The following is a 23,262-nucleotide window of genomic DNA, read 5'->3' as shown; positions in this document are numbered from 1 at the left end:
GATAGGCTAGCACTCATGCACAGACATGCTTCATTGCTGGCTGAGTAAAAACTTTTACTGATTCACTTTGGCTTTCGCTTTCTGTTCTCTATTCTCTATCTGCTGAACAAGGACTAGTTGATATCCTACACTCACGCAAAGGCACTACACCTACAAGACCTTCTACTCAATTGTGCTTTTTACAGGGTATTTGAAGCGCCGTTAAGCCCAGTTGATCTGCGACTGCAGGTGCATGCCGTGGCCCTCGTTTGTTTGCCAGCATATTCAAGCACAACACGTGCCCAGATTATGATTACAGTGATACACACACACACACGCACACATATTTATTTATGTATATAGAGAGAGAGAGTTATTTTGATTATAGTCTGTTTGTAGGTTAAGGCAATTTGTATGGCAAATATCCATATACACTTACAGCAATACATTTATGCCTTCCTGCTGGAGTTGTTGTTGTTGTTGCTGTTTGATGCAGATTTTCAGACTGTGCAATTATCATAGAATAATAAACAAAGCCCCACAATATCAACACTCGAACATAAACAGAGAAATATCTATAGAGAGCGAGAGCTAAATGAGATTTTTGATTTTAAAGTTTTGCGTCTTTTGTTTGCATGCTCCTCAGGAAGCGGAAGTCGAAAGTTGCTGCAGCCAACTTAAAGCGGAAGTTGGCCGCTCAGCCACGCCACCGCCCACCCACCACAGCGCCAGCACTCAACGCCCATTTAGCGCCGAGAATGCCGAAAATCAAGTTGAAGTACACATAATGCAGTCGCTCGGCTAAGAATCTCAACGGACAAATCCAATTCGAAGGCAAACGCAATTTGAGAATCCTTTTCAGCGGCAATTTGTCTCAGCAGCAAGTGCGTCTAATACCGGCAGCCGGAAGTTGGAAATAGATACAGTAATAGCTACAACAAAATGGCGGATCTGGAGCGCATTAGACTCGTCCTGCTGGGCGGCGCAGGAGTCGGCAAGAGCTCCATTGTCAAGCGCTTCCTATTCAAGAGCTACACGGACAAATATCGCGCCACCGTCGAGGATCTCTACAATCGCGAGTACGACCTCGGCGGCGTCACCCTAAAGGTGAGTGCAACGAGGACACCTTCCCTAAGTGCTGCTCGCGTGATAACAATTGAAGCAGCTTACCTGCTACCCTCCGTTAACAACCTGCCCCCTCTGCACTTGCCATCCCCCCACGGGAGGCAGCAGCACAGTGAGGCCAGCAAGGCGAACGCTTAGCAAGCAGTTACTTTTTATGCCTGGAACCCATTTCGAAAGGATTCGGATAGCATGTGATGCGCACTACCAAAACGAATGTAACAAGCAGAGCAGGCTAAGAATATGAGAAGAAGCTAGAAATGGCAGGAGTAGAAGAGTCGAACAAGAGTAGATGAATAGAAGAAGCGGAGAGAAGAATAGAAGAATAAGAGTCTAAGAGTCTGAGTAGAATATAATAAGAGTAGAAAGGTGGAAAACTAGATGAGTAGAAGAGTAGAGTAGAAGAATCGAAGACTGTAAAAGCATAGAAAAGTACCGGAGGATTAGATTAGGATTAGAGGATGAGAAGAAGAGTAGAACAGAAAAATATAATAATAATAGACTAGATGAGTAGAAGACTAGTGGAGTAAAAGATTATAAGAGTATAAGATCTAATGAACACAAAAGAATATTAATTCCTCTTGGAGCAGCGCAACTTAGCCTTGGCTTCAAGTCAGGGTATCTTCTAGTCGTTCAGTGCCTACGAGAGCACTCTTACATGCACCTCTTTTCATTTGCCTTTATTTGTATTACAATTTTATGGGTGTTTGGCTTAGCTGCCTGCCCGGGCATTTAAACTGCAATTTTGTTGTTCGCTGAGCTCCAATTGTTGCACTCTGAGTGCAGCAGTTGCAACGGCTGCAACAATTTGTGTGGCTGTGCGAGTGTGTAAGTGTGGGTTGTGGCAACGTGCCACTAATTAAATCATAATGGATGCAACTGAGTTTCCACTGGCATATGACTCACAGCAGATGAGCAGATAGTGGGCCGAGTTATTAGTGTGAGAGCTTTGATTCAAATGAATTGCGATGGAGAGTTAAGCAAGAGCTACAAGGATTGTTTGGGTAGTACCAGAAATCGCCATGAATTACTGGCTGAGCCTAGAGAGGCCTCTATGTGAGGTTAGCTTTAATAACTGTCACAAGGATGGTTAAGTAGGCAGATAAGGAGCACTGGAACATCCATCTCTATACGCTCAAATTGTGTAGAAGTGATGGGATATAAGGGAAAATTTATGTTTCCAGTTCTACTAGAGTTAACAATACAGATATAGAGATTAATAGAGATAGTCCTAAGGTAAATTTTTCTTAAATATATATACTAGACCCAAAAATATATGTATAAAAGTTTTGCATTTTAAAAGAGAGTTAATTAATTCCCAATCACTGCGTCGTATGATGTCCCTAATGTCTTTAGTTCTTGAGTTCTCGAGGCTCTGTTGGAAATCGACTGATACAGATACGTTACGCTTTCATCCATGTGTTACATATAATCTATTAAAATCTGATTACCCTTTTAATACACTACCCAGAATTGGAGTTGTGCTTCACTTATGTCAAAGTTATGAGAGCTTGCTTGGCATTAGAGCGCTTGTCTACATCAAATTGAATAACATTTTTATGCAGACAGAAAGAGTGCGAGACGCCGATAGATAGAAAAAACCTACATATACATATGTGCCATATATAGAATCGCTTCTTAAGTAGCATTCAGTAAGCTCCGCATTAAAATTTCAAATTTTATGTTTGATGCTCGCAGGCAAATTGAGTGCGCTTAAAGTGAGTAAATGATGGGCAAATGGGTTAATCTATGAGTTTGTGTATAGTTTGGCCTGTAGCTAAGCACGCACACACACCCACACACACATACACACACTCACATACAGATGTGCATTACATATATCCTTCTGTCAAACATGAGCTCTGCTGCGAGGCTTAGAAAAGCCGACAAGCTGGTGGGAAGCTGCCTCCACTCATTAATCAAATTTACACGCCACGCCATCAAAAACTGCAAAATTTCCGACGCACAACATGTTATGGATATTGTCTGGGTAGAGCACGCCCCCTGCTTGTCTCTCTCTCTCTCTCTCTTGTGCTGGGACATCATTCAGGGCTGATTATTTGCTGCTTGGAAAGTTGGCCTTAGCACACGACCAACAGCTCGCCGCAAAACTTGTAACAAAAAGTTGATTAATAGGTATGCAGCAGTATTCCTACCCTCTTCCTCTCCCCCTCCCTCGCTTCCTCTCCATCTCACTCTCTATCTGTGCTGCCCTCTGGTTGCTATGACTGCGACGGTCGCCAAATTGATGTTGACTAAACTGCGTTGAGGTCGACATTGACACTCCTGGCGGTGGCGTCGCCTCTGCCATCATCCGCAGCATCGACAATGTCATCATCATCATCGGAATTTTGGTTTTAATTAAATTCGTTTTAACGCTTCGTAACTGGACTAAAATGTCAGAGGACTATGTGGACTCTGGGCTCACTATGGGCTGTGGGCCATAAGCTGTGCCGTAATGGCCACTGGGCGTGGCTGTAATTTTTACCGAAAAGGGCAACAAATCATTATTTTTGTTTTTGTTTTCTGTTTTGGCTTGTGGCTTGAAAGTTGAAGTCGACGTGCAGCAATCAGAACAGATTTTAATATACATAAATAATAGCTAGAGCTGATTTGAGTAGGACCTTTTTGCTGAGAGCTTGATTGGTGCAATGAAAATGAGAGTTGAGCATCATTTTAATTGAAGTTGAAGAGGAGAAAGGCAGGCAAAAAGCTGCTTAAGTTACTATTAAGAAATTGTACATAAGTAACGGGAGTGGCTAACTAATCAACCAGGTTGATTACTGATAATATGTCTGTTAATCTTTGGCCAAAAAGCCAAGGAGTATACCTATATATTTATCAATTAATCAGTTAATCATTCCTTAAGTAAATATATATCCTCTACACATTAGAATAACTATACTGCACTCTCACTGAGTCTTCTACTCTCACTTGCCCTCTCTCTCCCTCTCTCTCTCTCTCGTGGACTCCCTCTCAGTGTGTTTCACACTCATTCGAACTGCATTCCATGTTAAATTACGCATACGCCGCGTGTTCTGCGCTTATTTTCAATCTCAATGCAATCAACTTGGATTAGAATTCCCTGTGAAAAGTAGTTTGTGGCTGCTTAACATGCACACACACACACACACACACACACACACACACACACACACACACACACACACGCACACACACACACACACACACACGCACACACAAACACCCGCACACATACACGCGCAGCCGAAACATTGGGGTCACGTTTAACAGATTGTTGTTGCTTTTGCTGTCGTTGTTACTGTTGTTGTTGCTAAAACCCGCTGCGGCACATTACACGGCGCAACAACTTTGAGCGTTTAACATTTGTGGCCATAAAATAGCGCGGCCTTAATAGCAATTTGGAATACAAACAATGCAGCAAAGCCTTGGTCAAGTAAGCGAGGGCAGCCCGACAAGTTGTTAACACAATATAATCTATATGTATGTAGATAAATGCCTCAAACATGTTCCTTTGCTATAAATGGGAGTATTACATGAGATCCGCCTATGCCACTAACTCAACTTGAAGCAATAGCCGGTAAGCGAGTGCCTGACTAGGAGATACCACAACTTGCGTGGCTTATGAGACCACAGACGGCTCTGGCTTTATAACCTAATTGGATGCTATTGGAGGTCTAAACAATTTTAGATTTCTTTTCAATTTCGAAACTGCACTTTTAAAGTTGAATACTCTTAGACCACTCTCGCATATGTATGTAGAAAGCATTCGCTGCTATTGTTGGGGAATCGCGCATTTTTATAATAAAGTTGCCTTTTGACTTCGGCGATCGCTGCAACAATGCGCTACAAATTGCCGAACAATGGCCAACATTTCAGACAATAGAACGGACTGAAATCCGCCAACTCGCTTGCCCTGCACTTCCTCTACCGCAGACAGACTCGCCCTCTCCCACTCTCACTCTCTCTCTCTCTCTCTCTCTCTCTCTCTCTCTGTATCTCTCCCTCGTTATCTTTCCGCTTGTCTGTCTCTGTGTTTATATGCATTTAACAGCTGGGATTAGTTGGCATCATTGCATTGAACCGGACTTAGCCTCTGCTCCCCGCCCAGGCCCACAACCACGCCCACGCCCACGTTTTGTGCTTTTGACGAAACTCAAAAGTTAAAATTCCCAATTTCAAATACCAAATTAAATGACAGTTGGCAGATCTGCTAAGCACAGTTTTTGCTTTGTTGCGGACTACACAAAAAAATAGAGCTCGACTCTCGTTTGTGCTCAACATGCAAATTGAGCTTTGGAATGAATATGAAAAATGCCATCAATGATGGCCGTAAAAAAAACAGATGTAGTCCTGCTCGACATTTGAAACAAGAGACACAGATATGGAGCTCTCTAGAGAAAGAAACAGGAAGCCTACAGTGCACTGTGGGGGGGAGCAGGTGGACATTGAATGTGAGTGTGAGTGTGAATATGAATGAGAATTTATAGCCGTATCAAAATATAGAAAAACTATTTTAGAGTAAATAAGCAAAGAGCGAAAAAGCAAATGAGAGCAGACAGATGAATATAAATGGAAACAGAAATATGTAGATAAATATAAGCAGCTGTGAATGGGGCTAAATATTAGGCTATAAAATTTAGTTATAAGCACAATATGTCGAAAGCGAATCGAAATGAATGGAATAGTAATATATATAGATAAACAGATATAACTCTATATAATATAAAAAAGTCTTTCAGATTGCAAAGAGAATGTTATTATAGGAAAAAAGATAATGATAGAGGATTAGAGACATATTAAGAAACGCTTCTGTTCATTAAAAGTACATATGTTCATATATCTACTGCCAGTAGACTACGCCGCATACCCAAAGGAGTTAAAAGTATATAGCTATTACACTAGACGAATTGGTCTATTAACTCATGCATCTCTATATTGAAATATTCATCCACCTTTTGTCAAAAGCATCTTTTATAGCTCAAGAACGTAGCCATATGCATTCACTTGCCTGCTTCCGAGTTTCAATCTGAATGTGTTCAGCTTTCATCTAGATCCCCAAGAGGCTATCAAGTAGCTTCAAATTGGCTGTAGAGGTGTTTTGCCTGTTTTTAATATAATACATGAACAGAAGTTTTGCGCAGGGAAAGCGAGAAACTCTGAGAAATCCATATCGAATTGACTCTTGCCACTTATTTGGCATGTGCGCTTATGAATACACATATTTTCATATAAATAAATATACTTTTATACTTTCCGCATTCCGTGACAGACATAGCAAAAAAAAAAAACGACTCTCTGCTATTGTGCGAGGGGCAAACAAATATATGAAATATTTGTAGACGTGTTTTACGTGCTCGCCATAAAACTCCAGTTAAAGCCGACGAAGAGCCAGCGACAGCTTCAACTAAGCCACAAATCGAACGCCACAAAAAAGAAAAAAACAAAAATTGCTTTAAAGTATGGCAGAAATTCACAAATATTGAAATAGAGCGAAAAGCGCAGCCTCAGCACATACATTGGGCGTATTAATAACAAAAATATTGCAAATAAAAACGAATGTAAAAAGAGAATGCATTTTTCATGGGAAAATGAAATGAAATTGATTATTATTTAGCAATCAAAATGTCTGTGTTTGTCGAGAGTTAAATTCAGATGCGCATTCATAAACAAATTGATATCAAATTCGTTTTGTATCAATTTAATTGCATAGGCATCAATTGCAGCCATAATTCAAAGTCTCGTTCGCATTGAAGATTGCAAATTCTGCTGCTGTTGTTGTTGTTGTAGTTGCTGTTGCTGTTAAAGTTAAAAATGATTTTTGGGGCAACTGTTTGTGGCACTTAAAATGAGCTGGAAAATCGAAAATGCTTGCTAATGAAATCATTGATAATTGCCGTGTGATGTGGCCTATGCGGGATATATCAAATAACACGCATACGCCATGTATTACAATATGTTTCAAAGTTTCTGCTCTTCCGTTTGCCACTTTTAATGCCAAAACACTTCTGCCTGTGCAATTCAAAGTTATATATATAATTTGTGAAATAAAATTCCCTTCTTGAGGAGGCAACTTGAAATTATTGTTAAATCAAATAATGGAAATTTTTGATTATGAAATAAATTAAAAAGGCTCACAGCATGCGTGGTAGATAAAATAACACGCATACGCCATGTAAAACAATATTATTCAAAGTTTGTGTGCTACACATTCCAATTCTCAAGAGTTCGTTTCGAGTACAGTAAACACTGCCTAAATAGACTCTATATATATTTTAATGTTTCCAATTCGAAAGTGTGGCATTTCATATTAAAATTTAATGAAGCACTGTTATTCATAAATTAATTTAACCGCACAGCATGGCGTATGCGCAATATATCAATATAACACGCATACGCCGTGTAATACAATATAATTCAAAGTTTCTGTCTCACAAATTCTGAATTGATGCGAATATTTCTATATATCCATTTGCATATATGTATATTTTCATATGCAGTTGAAAATCTTCGCCGTTTCACATTTTGTAGCTGAAAATTCGATTGTGGTGTGTGTGTGGTATGAAGTGTGCTTATAACGAGAGCGCTGCCTTTAATGAAATAATGCAAATCACATTAACCCGCACAAAAAGCTAACCGCACAATGCGGCGTATGCGTGACGTGCTTTAAATATTACACATACGCCATGTAATACAATATGTTTTCTACTTTGACACGCGCATTTAATTAATTTTTAGTCCTTAATTTGTTGCCGCTGTTTGTTTATTATTATTATAGTTGTTGTTGTTGTTGTTATTGTCGTTTGCAGGTGGACATTTTGGACACATCCGGTGACATGCAATTCCCCGCCATGCGACGCCTCTCCATTGCGACGGCGCACGCCTTCATGCTGGTCTACGCGACAACCTCGGCCCCCAGCTTTCAGTGTGTGAAGCAGTGCTTCGAGGAGATCCGCGAGCAGCGCGCCGACTTTCAGGTGAGCGGAGCGTGGAGTCTTTGCCTTTTGCATTTTGCATGCAATTAGCGCGCCCATAAAAAATAAAGCCACGCACCGGGCACCGAGCACCAGGCAACAATCCCTCATGTTGCCCAATTTCAATGGCCCAAAGCAATTAAGACCACACACAACAAAAAACAAAATAGAGAAAGCGAAGGAAAACACGAAGACGTCTGTACACAGAGCTTGGCCAAAGTCTTTGGGGGCTTAATGCTACAGAGCCCCCCATTGTTGTTATTGCTGGCTTTGGCTTGTGTGTGTGTGTGCGTGTGCGTCAATTATAGCCGAGTCGGCTTTGTCTCCGTCTGCAGCAGGACTAACTCGTTATCTCTGTTTACAGGATATACCCATTGTCATAGCCGGCAACAAAGCCGATTTGGCCACCAGCCATCGGGAGGTGCGCCAGGAGGAGGTAACGGACTGGGTCTTCTGCGAGCTGCCACGCCTCAGGTAGATATTCACCCATAATTATCCATTTAAAAATGTCAGCCCGCAAATACATGCAAATGCAAATGTGCTGCAACAGCTGCTGCCGCGACTCCTGCTGCAGCTGCAATTAGGCCAAACCAATCCAAACCAAAGTTGTGCAATGAAAAACCAAAAGCGGAAAAAGCCAGCACGAAAACCGCAAAACATTCATTTGCGATACCCTGCAAGCTCTTAGAGAGAGTCCAATGTGCGGATGGAAGGCGACTTGTTGATTTACAGGGTATAAGGTAATGGATATTTAGCCAGTCTATAAGTTGATCATCTGCATTAAGCTCGTAATACTCATTTTATTACTATCGATAAGCTGTATGTCCATAGCTTATAGTCGGTTGAGTTACATAGAAAATCATATTTAGCTTATAGGGTATCTACTCGTCGTATACACATCAACAAAACTTTTTCGATCACCGATCTCAGATATCGCAGATAAGAAAGTCCTTAATCGAACAACATAGTAATTATACACAATATTACAGGGTAACTGTTAGTCTATTATTCTCCTGGGCTGCCCTTGCTCGGTAAGTAATGGCCAGCAAGAAGTGCAATAAAAATGTGCTATAAATTTTTTGTTGACCGAAATGAATGTGAGAACCTGCACGAGCAGCAGCTGTCGCAGCGGTCGCTGTCGCCGTAGTCGCAGTCGCTGTCGCTATCGCAGTCGCAGTCGGCGTCGCCGTTGCTGCTGCAGCCGGCAAATGCAATTAAATGCAACAAAATGAAATTAAGCGACAAAAAGCGTGACTCGCTGCCATCTGTTTGCGAGCGCTGACGAGAGTGGGCGGCCGGGAGGCGTGGCAAGTACGAAAAATCAGTTGGCAGCTTGTTAACAGCGCAAAATTGCAATTCACATTGGGCCAATTGGCCGAGAGGGTAGACAAAAACACTCTCTGTCTCCCTTACTCTCACACACTGGCTGACTGACCTACTGTGCAAGTACAGTAGACACACCCTAATTGCCACCATGACTGAATGGCTGCCCGGCTGCCCGTCTGCCTGTCTCAGTGACCAAAAAGTTGTGAATTGATATTCCCCTACGACAAGGGCGTTCAATGCACTCGACTGCCGGCGCAGCGAACGCGCTTTGCATGCTAAACAGCAGACGCAACGCTAAAAAGTGAGAGCTACCAGCGAAGGATGCACGCAAATGGCACGGGAAGTGAATCCTAGGCACCACCACGCACCACCGCGCTGCAGTGGTGCACGACAACATGTAATAGTAGCAATTTGAGGCTATCTTCCACACTTAATTGATGCTCACCATTATTAGAGGCTATTTTGATGGCGCCTTAAAGTAGACTTAATGGTCGATCTGAATGGGTCTTGTAGATGGCAGATAGGATGCGTAGTAGTACTGATAATAGAAGTATGAGAAGTAGTAGTATGAGTAGTATTAGTAATAATAATAATACAAGTATGAGTAGTAGTGTTTTAGTGTCTTAACAGTAGTAAAATTAGTAGTAGAAATAGTATTAGTAATAGTAGTATGAGTATTTGTAGTAATTATTATTTATCTTTAAATAAATCTTAAATCTTTGCAGTAATAAAAATAGTAGTAGAAAAAGTAGTAGAAAAAGTAGTAAAAAAAGTAGTGTCAGTATTGGTAGTAATGATAATAGATGTATGAGTAGTAATATTTTTTATGAGCAGTTGTAAAAATATTAGTAGTATTGGTAGCATAAGTAGTAGGAGTAATTATTATAGAAGTTGACTAGTACTGTTTATTTTAGCAGTAATAAAAAAGTGGTAGAAATAGTAGTAGAAAAAGTAGTAGAAAAGGTAGTATCAGTAGTGGTAGTAATGATAATAGATGTATGAGAAGTAATATTTTTTATGAGCAGTTGTACAAATAGTAATAGTAATGGTAGCATGAGTAGTAGGAGTAATTATTATAGAAGTTGACTAGTACTAATTATTTTAGCAGTAATAAAAAAGTAGTAGAAATAGTAGTAGAAAAAGTAGTAGAAATAGTAGCCCCCATCGAAGATTATAAGAGGTAGAGTTAAGTATAAGCTAGCTTAACTGCAACTATAACTTTGCAGTCTCCACTTACAGAATATATAACGAGAACTTATTTCTAATAGTAAAGAATGTTTACTCTAGCAGCTGAGTCGAAGAGAGTTCAATAATAACAGAGCTCCTTCAATGATTCCATGCTGCCCACTTTAAACATATTTGAGATTCGTTAGTCTGACTTACTTATCATCTGAAGTGGCATATATGCGGCTCTGATCATAATTAAATAAACATGAGCTCTTCTTGGAATTGTCATCGGGTATATGGGCTTCTTAGTCCGCAGTTCTCTCAGCTCTTCGGATTTCCATTAGCTCATTTGCGAGAATATTGTTTCTTTCTTTTTTTGGCATTGCACGCCGAACTTTGCTGTTGGTAAAAACTTTGCTACTTTTCAGCTCTCTTATGCTCGCACAGACACACACACACACACACACACATGTACGTTTATAGCCATAATTGTATCCTTAATAAACTGCACGTCCATAAAAATCAGTTACAGGCGCTTTGGGCTGCGGGGCAGGCGTGAAAGGTGAGGCGGGTGAATTGGTTTCCTGTTTCTGAGCAATGTGTTGGCCGCACTTACCATAATTCGCGGTGCAAGAGGGGCTGGCGGGGTCACGGCGAGGCGTGGCATGACACGAGGCGGTTTAAGCAAGCGTGTGTAAACTTATTTAAAAATGTAATATAAACACATATAAATAAATATATATATAAATATGAAACATACAGAGGACACGCACGCTAAGTACACTCAACGAAAATGGGTGTGTGTTTCAATTTTAAAGAGGCTAATTATAAAGTAAAACTGGTTTAAGAGTAACGAACGTTAAGTTTATGTTGGGAAATAAGGAAACAATAAATGTTGCTACATCTGGGAGCAATATTAAAATATAGTTTTAAAAACCTTTATTAGTAGATCACTTAACTAAGGTTTATTTATAATTTATTCCAATTGAAATATATTTTTTTGAGCATTTTATAATTGTCATTAAAGTAGATAATATGAAATAAATATATATAATTATAATATACTATATGCATAATAATAATATTCAATAATATAATATATGCATATATTTATATAAACATTCATTATAATATATATGTATATAATATATTATTATTTATATTTTCGATCAACATTAGAGTGTTTATTATTTATAGATTATAGATCTTTGAGCATATATTTTCATTCTATGGCATTATTCAAATTTAATCAATAGGAATAGAGTCAAGATTCAGAGCATATCTGGTGTTGATCCTGATCAAGAATATATCTATATACTGTATATAGGCATATCAAATCAATATCCATTTGACTTACCCCTGGCCCAGTAAAGAACTTTAGCAGCAACTTTAGTTCGGTGTTTGATCTATTCGGTTAGGTCGATAGTTGCACTTGACCACCAGATAGTACATGAGCAGGTAGCTCAGCCCATATATGCTCACGAAGCTGGCGCCCAGAAAGAGGCCTATGGCACCGCCGACCGACATGATCAGCTGATCCGTGCTGAAGATGACGCGACGCTTGATGCCCATCTTGGGCAGACTCTGGCTGACGATATAGCTGCGATTTAGGCCAAAGAGGCTGCCCTGCTTGAAGATCGAATAAATGCGGCAGCTGCGGAGAGGGTGAAAGGCTTACCTCGTCGTTCTTGATAGTTTCGGAGAAAGAGAAGCTGATCTCCTTGCAGAGGGGCATACAGTCGCAGGGTTTCTCCAGCCACTTTTTGCGCGCCAGGCACACCATTTGCCTCACGTTGCAAATGCTTCGCTTTGGCCCTGCCACGTAGAAGAAGGGCTTGCAGTTGCAGAGGGCCAGAGCGCGATCGATGCGGCACTCCATGCGACACAAACTCGGATAGTAGACCTGCAATGGCTCCATCAATTCTATACATAGCTAACGATTCGCTTGCACCCACACTGTAGTACTTCAGGTAGTTTTCGTCGGTGTAGCGACACCGGCGATAGCCGACAGGCACATTGCGCACGTTGTCCTCGGCGGAGAGGGAGTTGAGCAACACACTGATGCCCTGAATATCTTTGTCCGCCAAATCGATGTTCAAAGTGCGACGATCGTGCGGCATCAGAAACTCATTCACGTCGTGGATAAACTAGACATAGGCAATCATTTACAGAGGGATCTAGGAGGAGCTACGCCACTTACCAGATTCATACGAAGATCAGGCAGCACGGGCTTGATGAAAATGTTACAGTCATGGAAGTAGTTGCATATACGGATGGGATCTGTATAGTTTTGGCTAGTACAGATAAGAGATAATAGAAAATAGATAATATATAATAATCTATAATATACATAAGATATAAGATATTAGCTATCAGATATTAGATATTAGATATTAGATATTAGATATTAGATCGCACCCACTTCAGCTGTTTGTCAAATGGAAATCCGAAATTCGCCAGCTGACTCGATGTCCGACAGAGACCCATTTCAGTCAGGCTGTTCACCATCTTGGGTCGTCGTCTGAGTCGCTTGGGCAACAGCTCGAAGAGCATCGAGACCAGCGGCAGCTTCTGCATGGCTGTGTCGTTCTCGTAGGGCATCAGTGTGTGCAAATTATCGTACTGCAGCGCATTCAGCACATGCAGGAAGTCGGCATAGTATTGCAGCTTCTCAGGCGACAGTTCGATGTCGTTGGAGTCGGAGTCCTCGCTGCTCCAGGTGCTGTCAACGAATTGCAGTATTATTTCCGGAATCTCTCTTCGGGCCTAGGCCAAGGCGTGCTCACTCCTCAATCAGTTTGTTTACTATATTGGCTGGCAGCTCGTCGTACTGCGAGCAGAACGTGATCCCCGCGAAGGGAAAGGAGCGCAGGGCAAACAGATACTCGTATTCGTATATGACCGGGCTATCCGTGTACCGCTGCCACTGGGTGATGCAGCTGCTGATCCCACTGTAGGCGGTGGCGATGATCATGGCCAGCCAGAAGATGCGCTCCAGCAAGTGCAGGTCCTTGCGCGCTAGATACGGCATGCCGTGTATGGCCGACTCCTTGCACACCTCCATCCACCAGTCGATCGCCTCAGCCTGCTGCTGCTCTTGGTCGCGGTCCGCCAAGTCCTCCTGCAGCTCCAAGTCAATTTCCATCTCTACATCCTGCTCATTGATGTCCGTGCGCTGACTCTCCATGATGCACTGCTTACTCTGTCAGCGTTCACACGGCCTTTAAATAGCATTGCAGCCGAGTATTGTCAAAATTGATGCGCTCGGCCAGTAGAGGACCTCTTCCCAGTACAGCAGGATAGCCTCTAATGGCAATTTGCTGTTCGCCTTGCGACATGCATATTCAATTTAATTAAATTAAACACAAATTTATTTGAAATGTATAATTAAAATTCAGGTTTTAGTTAGATTAATAGAATTGCCGAACAAGCAAGTTGGGAAATTGTAGACATGGGCATACCTGAGTAGGAGATGTCCTAAATCCCACTCATGCTGTAGACATTGGAATACTAGAGTGGGAGATATACTCTAGTCATTCCTTGCATAAATACGTTCTTAAGCTCATCAAAACTGAACTTTTCTTCTTTCAGTGTAGATTTGTGCATACATAAATATATGCAAATACGTTGGCTCAAACATTTAAGCAGATTGATGGAGCAGCTGTAATGCACCTTGAACTTTGCCTTTGTTGATTTTGTTGCTGCTCGTAATGCAGTTATTGCTGTTGCTGTTGTTGCTGCTGCTGCTGCTGCTGCTGCTGTTGCTGTTGTTGCTGCTGCTGTTGATGTTGCTGTTGCTTCTGCTGCTGTTGTTGCTGCTGCTGTTGTTGCTGCTGCTGCTGCTGCTGGTGTTGCTGCGCTTGATACTGTTGCCATCATTGTGTTGGCTACTTCTGTTGCTGCTGTAGTTGCTGCCACTGTTGCTGCTCTTGCTTCAATTGTTGCTGTTGCGACTGTTGCATCTAGTTTGGGCTGCTGCTGCTGTTCTTGTACCTCTGTTGCCATAGTTGCAACTATTGCTGCTGTTGCTGCTAAGGTTGCTGCTACTACTGTTGCTCCTCCTACCTATTCCTATTCTTAGAATTGCTGCTTGTTGCTTCTGTTGCTCCTGTAGACTCTGTTGTTGCTGTTGCTGTTGCTGTTACTGTCCTTGCACCTGACGCAGGTGCTGCTGCTGCTGCTGCTGCTGCTTTTGTTGCTGTTGCCATGGTTGCTGGTTGCTGGTGGCTGGTTGGTTTTTCGACCTTGCTGCCAGTGCGCATCACAAATTTGCACGTCAACTGCCAGCAATTTTTTTCTTTTCTGTTTTTTGGTTCGTTTTTTGTTCAGTTTAAGTCTCTGCGGCTCTCTCTCTCTCTCTCTGTCTCTCTCTCTCTGTCTGTTTGTGGCTCTTTGGCATGATGAAAGGCATGTTGCATGTTGCATGACGGCTACAGCGTTGCAATTTGCTGCTGCGTGTCTGTCTGCGGTTAAGCGCACTCACCTGCCACACACGCGTGCATTTATCTCTCCTCCCGCAGCACTTGCAATTGCATAAGTAGATTATTTTCCCCAAAGAAACCAAGAGCCAAGGAAAAGCAAAAAACGAAAACGTTTTTCCACTTGGCCACATGTGAAACTTGAACAATTCATTAAAGGCAACACTGTTTGATTTACTGTTGCTGCCAGGGGCAGCAGCTGCAGAGAGGGTAGTAGTGGGGCATACTGAGGACTCTATTAGACATTTGAGAGAATTTGCCATGTTATATGTGATGATTCTCGACAGTCATTCCAATTACCAAAGCAAGTCAGCTAGCAAACGTGTTTGTTTGCTTTTTTTAGCCATCTCATCTTGAAATTTAACTTTTATAATTGTGAAAGTTACACAAAAATCATTAACTGTGTTTAGTCACATGTTAATTATTAACTGAAGAGAACCACAATTCATCTCCCCAGTTAAAGTTACAAGCAATCATCTCTTCATGCAAAAAATAAATTCTATAGTTTCCAAGTATTCTCTTTCTCATACGGCCTCCTTCTTTTGTTGCATACATCTTCATAAAATATATATACCCCACATACCTCTTGTTCTTTGGTGTTTAAGGTGTAAACAAAATTGCTTCAATTCACTAAAGAACAAAATCACAAGAAAATCCCAGCCAGCGCAGCTATGTTTGTCTCCCTCTCTCTCTCTCTCTTTCTCTCACTCTTTCTCACTCTATTCCACCTCCTCCATGTCGTTGGCTATGGCTGCTGTTGACAGCTCTTCCCTGCAATTGAGCAGCTCGCCTAGCTCGTGTCCACACAGCGCTGGCTAAATTCGTGATACGACTAATTTAGCCATTTAAGCGCCGTTCACCGTTTGCCGTTCGCTGCTTTCCGTTTGCCGTTTGCCGTTCGCCGTTCGCCGTTGGCAGTCTTTGTTCGCCCGCCATTTTAGCCGCCGTCCAATTTCCCGCCAGTGCCCGTTTTTCAGCTGTCGTCGCGTGCTTTATCCGTAAACGCTGCCAGCTTTGTTGAAAGTGATGTGAAAGCGTGTGTCTGCCAGAAGCATGTGGTGGATTGAGCATTATTGTTGCGCTGCTGTCTGCTGTTTGCTGTCGCTACCCTGTAAATGCGCCACAGCCAGTTGGGTATGTCTCATTCTCTCTCATTACAGGGTATCCGTCTGTCGAATAACATTTCCCTTTTGGCTTAAGCTCAACTCTGAGCGAACATTGTGATACTTTTTAGCCCAGTCATGTAAATGTGGTCACCACGTCTCGTCGTGCTGATGCACCCACATTACGTATACGCTGCGTATACGTGACGCATAAGAAATCTATGCAGGCCGCCCGAAACTTTGGCCAGAGAAGCTTAAACGTTCGTTTCCACTTTTTGTTGCAGGGCTAAGGTGCTCGAGTGCTCGGCGAAGGAGGACACCAACGTGACGGAGCTGTTCAAGACGCTGCTCTCCCTTTCCCGCTTCCTGCCCGCCAGCAGCGGCAGCAGCGGCGGCCCGGGCGGCTCCAGCTGCGAGGCAGCGCCAAGCGGCTTCAAGCGGCGTTCCTCGGCCTACGTCAGCGCCTCGTCCAGTCGCAGTGAGTAGAACAAAAAACAACACAAAGACAGAAGCAAAGAGAGAGAGCGAAAAGAATTTATGAATTTCGCAACAAAAAAACACGAAACAAAACTGTGGAAATTGTTTTGCTGCAGCCGAAAATGGAAGGGGAAAACGGGGAAACTCCTGCTGCAACTTTTGTCAGCCGGTAACTGCCAAACGGAAATAATTTCAAGTTGACAGAATGCTTCGCTTCGCTTTTGTCGGCCAGCAGCGGCAAATATCCATTTGCCGTTTCGATGGCCCGCTAGCTGCAGGCTGCAGCTCTGGCCAAAACATTCGTTGGGCTGAACCACAATTAAAGCCTTGAAGCGATTGCCCGCAATGCGAAATTAAAATACGATCTGTCGATTACCTTGGCCAATAATTGAAAATAATACCAGCTGATAAAAAATGCCCAGAAATATTATAAGTGAACGACTGCCCAATGCTCGCCTGAATGGTAGGGCTCTATGAGGGGCGATCTCGATTACGCCTAGTGGGCGTGGCTTTGTAGGTTACTGATACCAAAGAGTAAATCTTTAACTGCAATAGCTTTGCCTTTATACAGACAGTCGTATAGACTCTTTTTGAATCATGAACGAGCATGCACATAAAACGATTTAAGGCATAAGCTCATTAATAATAACAGCGGCAGTCTATGGCATGCTCACATATAAATATATATATGTACGCATGCTCACATATAAATATATACATATTTGGGCTTTAATCTATATAATTATAATTCATGCATCCTAGCTGCACTCTGCATAATAATCTTAAATCAGCTGCTTATGAAATTTACAAAAAGAGTTTATTGTTGTTTATATGTATGTATATATATATATAGATAGATAGATATTATATTCCCATAATACGGATTAGTATCAATTTCGAGTGTTTTAAGCTTAGCACGAGAGGCTCAAATTTAAATTTAATTTATGTATTATAGTTGCCCAATAATTGTGAACTTATAAGAGAAAAAATATCGAATAGCGAAAAAGTATGCTAGAATGATATTCCATTTTAAATGGGTTTAGGGTATAAAAAGGATATTCGTGTTTAAGTGTAATGAAAAGTTCAGAGCATGAACTAAGGACTTTAAGTGCGAGCAGTACGCATTTAGTTCTAGAGCTTGAGAATATATGTATAGAATAATATAGCTAAGGTACTTGAAAGGCAGCCAACTGCAGCAGGGATTCAAAGACTATAAGAGAGACAACAAATAGGCCACTTAAGACTTCGAGAATCAAACACATATTACAAAAGCTAATGTTGCTCAGGCTCAACCGTCTCTTCACTCATACACAGAATGTATGCGTGGTGCAACTTAGTGAGCCCACTCCCTCCTCAGTTAGACCCACTGTTGCCACACCTGCTCGTCCGATTGCCTAACCACTCCCGGCTGGCATTTAACGAAATGTCTGGCAACACCTGCTACAGCTGACTTGGTGGCCTGCAAAATCAGCTGCTAATTAGCCGGGAGCTCGAGTTTTCGCGCAGTGTAGACGCTACATTGACAAATTGTCGACAATTTGGCTAATTGAGTGTAATTAACATTGCTTCGCCTGCGTCTGTGTTTGACCCAAATTAATTGTTAAAATTTTGCCAAAGCACATAAAAAGACGAAAGTGAAATACAACTGCGCAACGAGCACAAGAAATGAATGGAAAAGGATGACAGGACAACGAGTCCTGGCAGCAGGACAAACCCCTTTTTAGTCAATTATTTATATGTATCGTGCGGACAGGCAATAGACTGAAGCAACTGAAGCAACTGAGGTCTACGGCAAATAATAACAAATATGTATGCTTTGATTGGGAGTGCCCGACTAGTAGGTACCCTGCAAAGCAAACTATCGATTGCGCTAATCAGTAAATGTGTTGAGCTATCGACATGTTAAACTGCGTTTGCTAGACAGGAATACCCATTTCCAAGGGTAGATGGACAGACAGACACAAACATGGCTCAGCTCGTTGTCTCTATTAATAATATATATATACTTAATGGGCGCTACCACTCCTTCTCCTGCCTGCTATATAAAATTTTGCACAAGCAATATACCCTATATATAATAATATAATACAATTTAGAATTCTATAAGCCTTCGCTGTTAGTGCGCTAGGTTAAATTGTAAGTATATACATATACTGTATATCCTATATCCTTTATCCCTTCTACATATATTTTTAAGAGTTGCCACATGGTTTTCCTTGAACAATGCTCGGCCACCATTGATGTCTGAAACTTTTTGAGCCAATTAATCAACTCATCTTAAAGCAAAGAAGAAGAAAGTGCAGTTCTAAAGTTGAGCCGGAGCTCATATTAATTATGCAAATGCCGTTACCTGCTAATTAGACGCAAAAGTATTTTATTTCCATTGACCTGACACATTAGCCCATGCAAAAAAAAACTGCCTTGGTATCTCAGCTCCCACTCTCTCCCTCTCTCTCTCTCTCTCTTCCACTCTTGTCTGTTTCTCCTTGTCAAGAAGTTTTCCATATTTTTGACTCTCTTTTTGCTGCTTCTCGCTGCTCTGCGCTGCTTGTTACCAATATAAATAAACAGTTAATTAATGTTGGCCACGCGCTGCTGTCTGCTCTCGAAATAATGAATATAATTTCCGTGTTGGCACACAGCCACGCCCACCATCAACAACAACAACAACAAGAGCAACAACAATTGTCCCTCTCAGCTACTGTTCGACATTAATTTAATTGTCTGCTGGCGGCATTTGATAAAATTTTTAGTTATTTAGCCCCAACGACCCGCAAAAGTCATTTGAATCAAGTGCAAAGTTGGCTCGCAGCCACAAATGAATTTCGAAATTGAATGCAATTTAAAGCTTTAATATCTGTACCTACACATGTGTGTCTATGTGTACACAAGTGCGTGTGTGTGTGTGTGCTGTTATACTAATTGTATTTGCCCGGCACACACACACACATTCACTCGCTTGCATATTAAATGCGAGCCACAAAATTTGTAAATTATTTTGTATTGTCCAAGCAGACAAGGAGAACTGTCGTTGACAGCACAACAAACAATGTATGTGTGTGTGGGTGGGTGTGTGTATGTGAATAGTGAAGGTCAAATGTCAAATAGCGACAAACACTAGCGACAGCTCAATTGACAAAAGAAACGTTTGCATCGATAGCACTAAACGCATTTTGCCTGACTCGCAGTCTCTCTCCCTCTCCCTCTCTCTCTATCTCTGTTGCACTCTCACTCTCCCTCTCCTCGTTTGGAAATCTAAGGAAACGAGAATCTTGTCCTAGTCTGAGCAGTTAATCACGCGAATTGAGGCCAAGCCAGCGAGGCAAAAGAAATTTAGAGCAACACATTGGAAAACCAGAGGACGGGTATGCACAACAGCTGCATATGCTGTCTTTCAAGAAGCAAACATTTATTATTATCGATTTATTATTATTGCTTCATAAAGAAATCTCCCTTAACTTTGATTACATTGATGCATGAATCTATTAATATATATTATAATATGTAGTGAACTTCTACTCCTACATAGTGGCATAGCAATAGCTGAGTGCATAGACGAAACCAATGTGCCCGTTTCACCCTGACTGCAAGTAGTATAACAAGTAATTGAGCAAAGGTCGACTTTTCCAAAGAGACTGCAGTTATAGCTAGCTATTATATACCCATACCCATCCCAATTTCATTGTGTAAGGCACCATATATGATTACCTTTAAGAAGTCGACAAAGTGCATTCACATACATACTATACAAACCAATTTGCCCGATTCACCTCAACTGTGAACAGCACATAACATATAATTAGCTTTATAGCTTGCACAAGTATATACCCGCTTCCCCTCAGTTGCGTAGGGTATACATGGACTAGCTTAGTGCCCTAGGCTGTGGCTTGTACAGCGATAATCTAAGTGCGAAGTAACTATAGGGACTGTAGCCATGGGTAATCAGAGCAACTAATATGCCCCTTTCAGCTCGACTGCAGGTGGTATAACATGTAATTGCCTTAAAAAACCACGCACACAATGTGCCATATGCAAAAAAGCAAAACAAAAACGTAAATCGTTCGTATTTCGCTTGAAGGTGTGCGCCCATGTAAGAGAGTGAGAGAGAGAGAGAGAGTATGGGTGTGTGTGTCTGTGCGACAGCTCAATAGCCTAAGCACGTGCCTACGTGAGTGTGTGGTGTGTGTGTGGGGTGATGGGGCATAAAAAATGGGCGAGCGCGCGTAGGCCGAGCGTCTGGCTGAGCTGCACCTGATTTGTCTAGCCCAAGGAAAAGGCGCACCCCCATCTGTAACGCCCCCAAAAGCTGCCGCCACAAACACACACACACATACACGCATAGGCATAGGCATAGGCGGCAAATGTAATGTGGCTTGGCGGTTGCTGTGGTGGTGCTGGTGGAGCTGGTGGTGCGGAGCGCAGCGAAGCGAACCGCAAGCAGTTTTATTTGCAGGCAGCCGACTGTAACCGTAACTCAATTGAAACTTTTACAAATGCGCCTTTAGGACGCAGCATGCCGCATGCCGTATGCCACATGCCGTATGCCACATGCCACACGCCACACGCCACATGCCAGAGTTGCCAGTTGAAGCGCGCATTTGTTACTCGCCTAGGCCAAATCTAATTTAACAACAACAACAACAAAAACAAAATCTGAACAACACGTTTCACGCTACTCGTTGTAAATATGAAGCAGACGCAGCTGGAATACCCTTTCTTGTGTAAGAGGGAATGAAAAGAGGGAGAGAGAACTACTTACAACAATACTGGGAATGGCTGGCATTTTCATAAATTGTGAACGGAATTTTCAATGAAATTTCTAATACAGCTTCCAGCTGCAGCAATATAAGTTGAGAAAATTCTTCCCGTCCTTGCGAGAGTAATATTCTAGCTAAATTATCGCATAGCTTCAACGGCTTAAGCTCAACGTTGATCATCAATCAGTCAGTCAGTCAATCAATTCTTTACAACTGTAAACAATTATAGCATAAGCAGACAATCTTTCCAACTCCAACAAAGTAAGATTATTATTCAGTTACTCAAACAATCAGTCAGTCAATCAATCATTCAATCAAGTTTATATACTAACTGATTAGCTACTGTGCTTAACTAGCCTTTCGATTTATCGATTTATCGGTTGGTGAGGGTGAAAGGTATATCGCATTGACTTCAACTATTACCCATCAATCAATCAATCAATCCATATATAAAGTCACTCTTATTTATACACTCGATAGACACATAATTAACCAAGTTTAGCTAGAGCTAAAGCGGTAAATGCTTCCAGCTCGAGCTGTTACATCCATCAATCAGTCAGTCAATCAGCCAGTCAATCCGTCAGTCAATCAACTCTATTCGAACAACCCTTTCGTTGTGCTGCTGCAAATAAAAATGTTATTTGCCTCTTTGTCTCCTGCCCAAAATACACAGAAGCCACACAAGCAGAATGCTATAGAGTCAGCGAATCAGAATTATATATGTATGCATGCCGCGTGTTTGTAGAGCGGCACTGAAATGTGAAACTGGATACTGCTGCTCAAAATATGCGCGCATAGTCCATCTATGCAGATGCGAATGGAGGCGAATGCCTGACAATTGGCGATGCTCCATGCTCCATGGCAAATTGTGCGAATGGGGCTTACAGATGTGCATTTGTGGCATGGCCACAGTGTAATAAGCCAAAAGGACAACAAACAAATACCCACGCACACACACACGGACACACACACACATTCACGCACACTCATGCATATATGGAGAGTATTTGGTGCACAGCATGCGGCTCGATTTTCGCGCTTTTTTGTGTCAACGACAACAATGGCGACAGCCGCCATTTTGTTTGCAGTTGACACTACGCACACACACATACAGTCGCATTCACACACACACACACACATACAGGGACACACTGGGGCATACTCATGCATATTTTATTTTGAAGGATTCCCTTGGGGTCTGGCTCTAGCACCCTTTGAGACGCATTAACTAAATTTAGTCTCTTCAAAGATTTTCACTGGGGCCAAAAACCCTCTTCTTCTTCTTGTTCAGCTCCTCCTCCTTCTCCTTCATCTCCTTCGTCGTCTTTAAACTGTTTAATTTCGCATTTGAAATTTTCCAGCAGTTTTTCTAGCACATAAATCATCATTAATCTGCAGATCTCAGCAACGCTTTAAATCCATCAAATCAGTTAATCAATATGCGCAGCGGCTAATCAAATCATTTATGTGAGCTCTCTTGGGACTTGCGTCCTTATATTTTTCCAAGAATTTCTGTGCGCACTGCAAACTTGAAAAGGTTCTCTTAAAGTGCTCCGACTAATAAGAGGTATACACACACTAGAGAAGCACTCAGATAACATGGATGAGTTAGAGATAGAGAATTTTATAAAGATTGCAGATAAAATATCAAAAGTAATATACAAAAATATAAATATTTCATTAATTATATATAAATGATGATCTATAAAACTTTTCATAGAAACATCTGTTTGTTATAGGCAGTTTATATGTAGAAGCGAATCGCTTGAATTCTACCCCCATATCATATAGCTGCCGTACCTAAAAAGTTTTTCATTTTATAAAATACCCACTCACTTGATTTATGTAAGTTCTCAATTGATCTACTACTATAATTCATATAGCCAGCCAGGATCTA

At 41.7% G+C, this 23,262-nt stretch overlaps 2 protein-coding genes across 2 annotated transcripts in view; one reads left to right on the top strand and one right to left on the bottom strand.

Annotated features, from left to right (window-relative positions):
* The window catches only part of LOC108653539 (GTP-binding protein Di-Ras2), a 49,422-nt gene that overhangs the window by 23,557 nt on the left and 2,603 nt on the right, over nucleotides 1-23,262 (top strand). The window contains exons 2-5 of the mRNA XM_018104135.3: nucleotides 626-1,086; nucleotides 7,893-8,060; nucleotides 8,422-8,531; nucleotides 16,416-16,609. Coding sequence (XP_017959624.1) covers nucleotides 922-1,086; nucleotides 7,893-8,060; nucleotides 8,422-8,531; nucleotides 16,416-16,609 — 637 coding nt within the window. The 5' untranslated portion in view covers nucleotides 626-921. The remainder of the gene's footprint in view (nucleotides 1-625; nucleotides 1,087-7,892; nucleotides 8,061-8,421; nucleotides 8,532-16,415; nucleotides 16,610-23,262) is intronic.
* On the bottom strand, nucleotides 11,839-13,955 carry LOC149090936 (pickpocket protein 11-like). Its single transcript, XM_089261936.1, has 6 exons — nucleotides 13,337-13,955; nucleotides 12,973-13,272; nucleotides 12,751-12,844; nucleotides 12,506-12,697; nucleotides 12,229-12,453; nucleotides 11,839-12,176 (listed from the first exon to the last, which is right to left on the bottom strand). Exons 1-6 carry the CDS (start codon nucleotides 13,735-13,737, stop codon nucleotides 11,940-11,942), a joined length of 1,449 nt encoding a protein of 482 aa, XP_089118062.1. The 5' UTR covers nucleotides 13,738-13,955; the 3' UTR covers nucleotides 11,839-11,939.

The sequence above is a fragment of the Drosophila navojoa genome, chromosome 5 (genome assembly GCF_054131105.1).
Source record: "Drosophila navojoa isolate 15081-1374.11 chromosome 5, UAZ_NAV_1.0, whole genome shotgun sequence".
Classification (NCBI taxonomy): Eukaryota; Metazoa; Arthropoda; class Insecta; order Diptera; family Drosophilidae; genus Drosophila; species Drosophila navojoa.
This window is presented reverse-complemented; position numbering and strand designations above follow the sequence as displayed.

Coding starts and splice junctions, on each gene's coding strand:
- LOC149090936 (XM_089261936.1), bottom strand. CDS start 13,737: ATGGAGAGTCAGCGCACGGACATCAATGAGCAGGATGTAGAGATGGAA. Junction 12,845..12,972: donor CCATTTGACAAACAGCTGAA/GTGGGTGCGATC, acceptor TATCTGTACTAG/CCAAAACTATACAGATCCCA. Junction 12,698..12,750: donor CTGATCTTCGTATGAATCTG/GTAAGTGGCGTA, acceptor GCCTATGTCTAG/TTTATCCACGACGTGAATGA.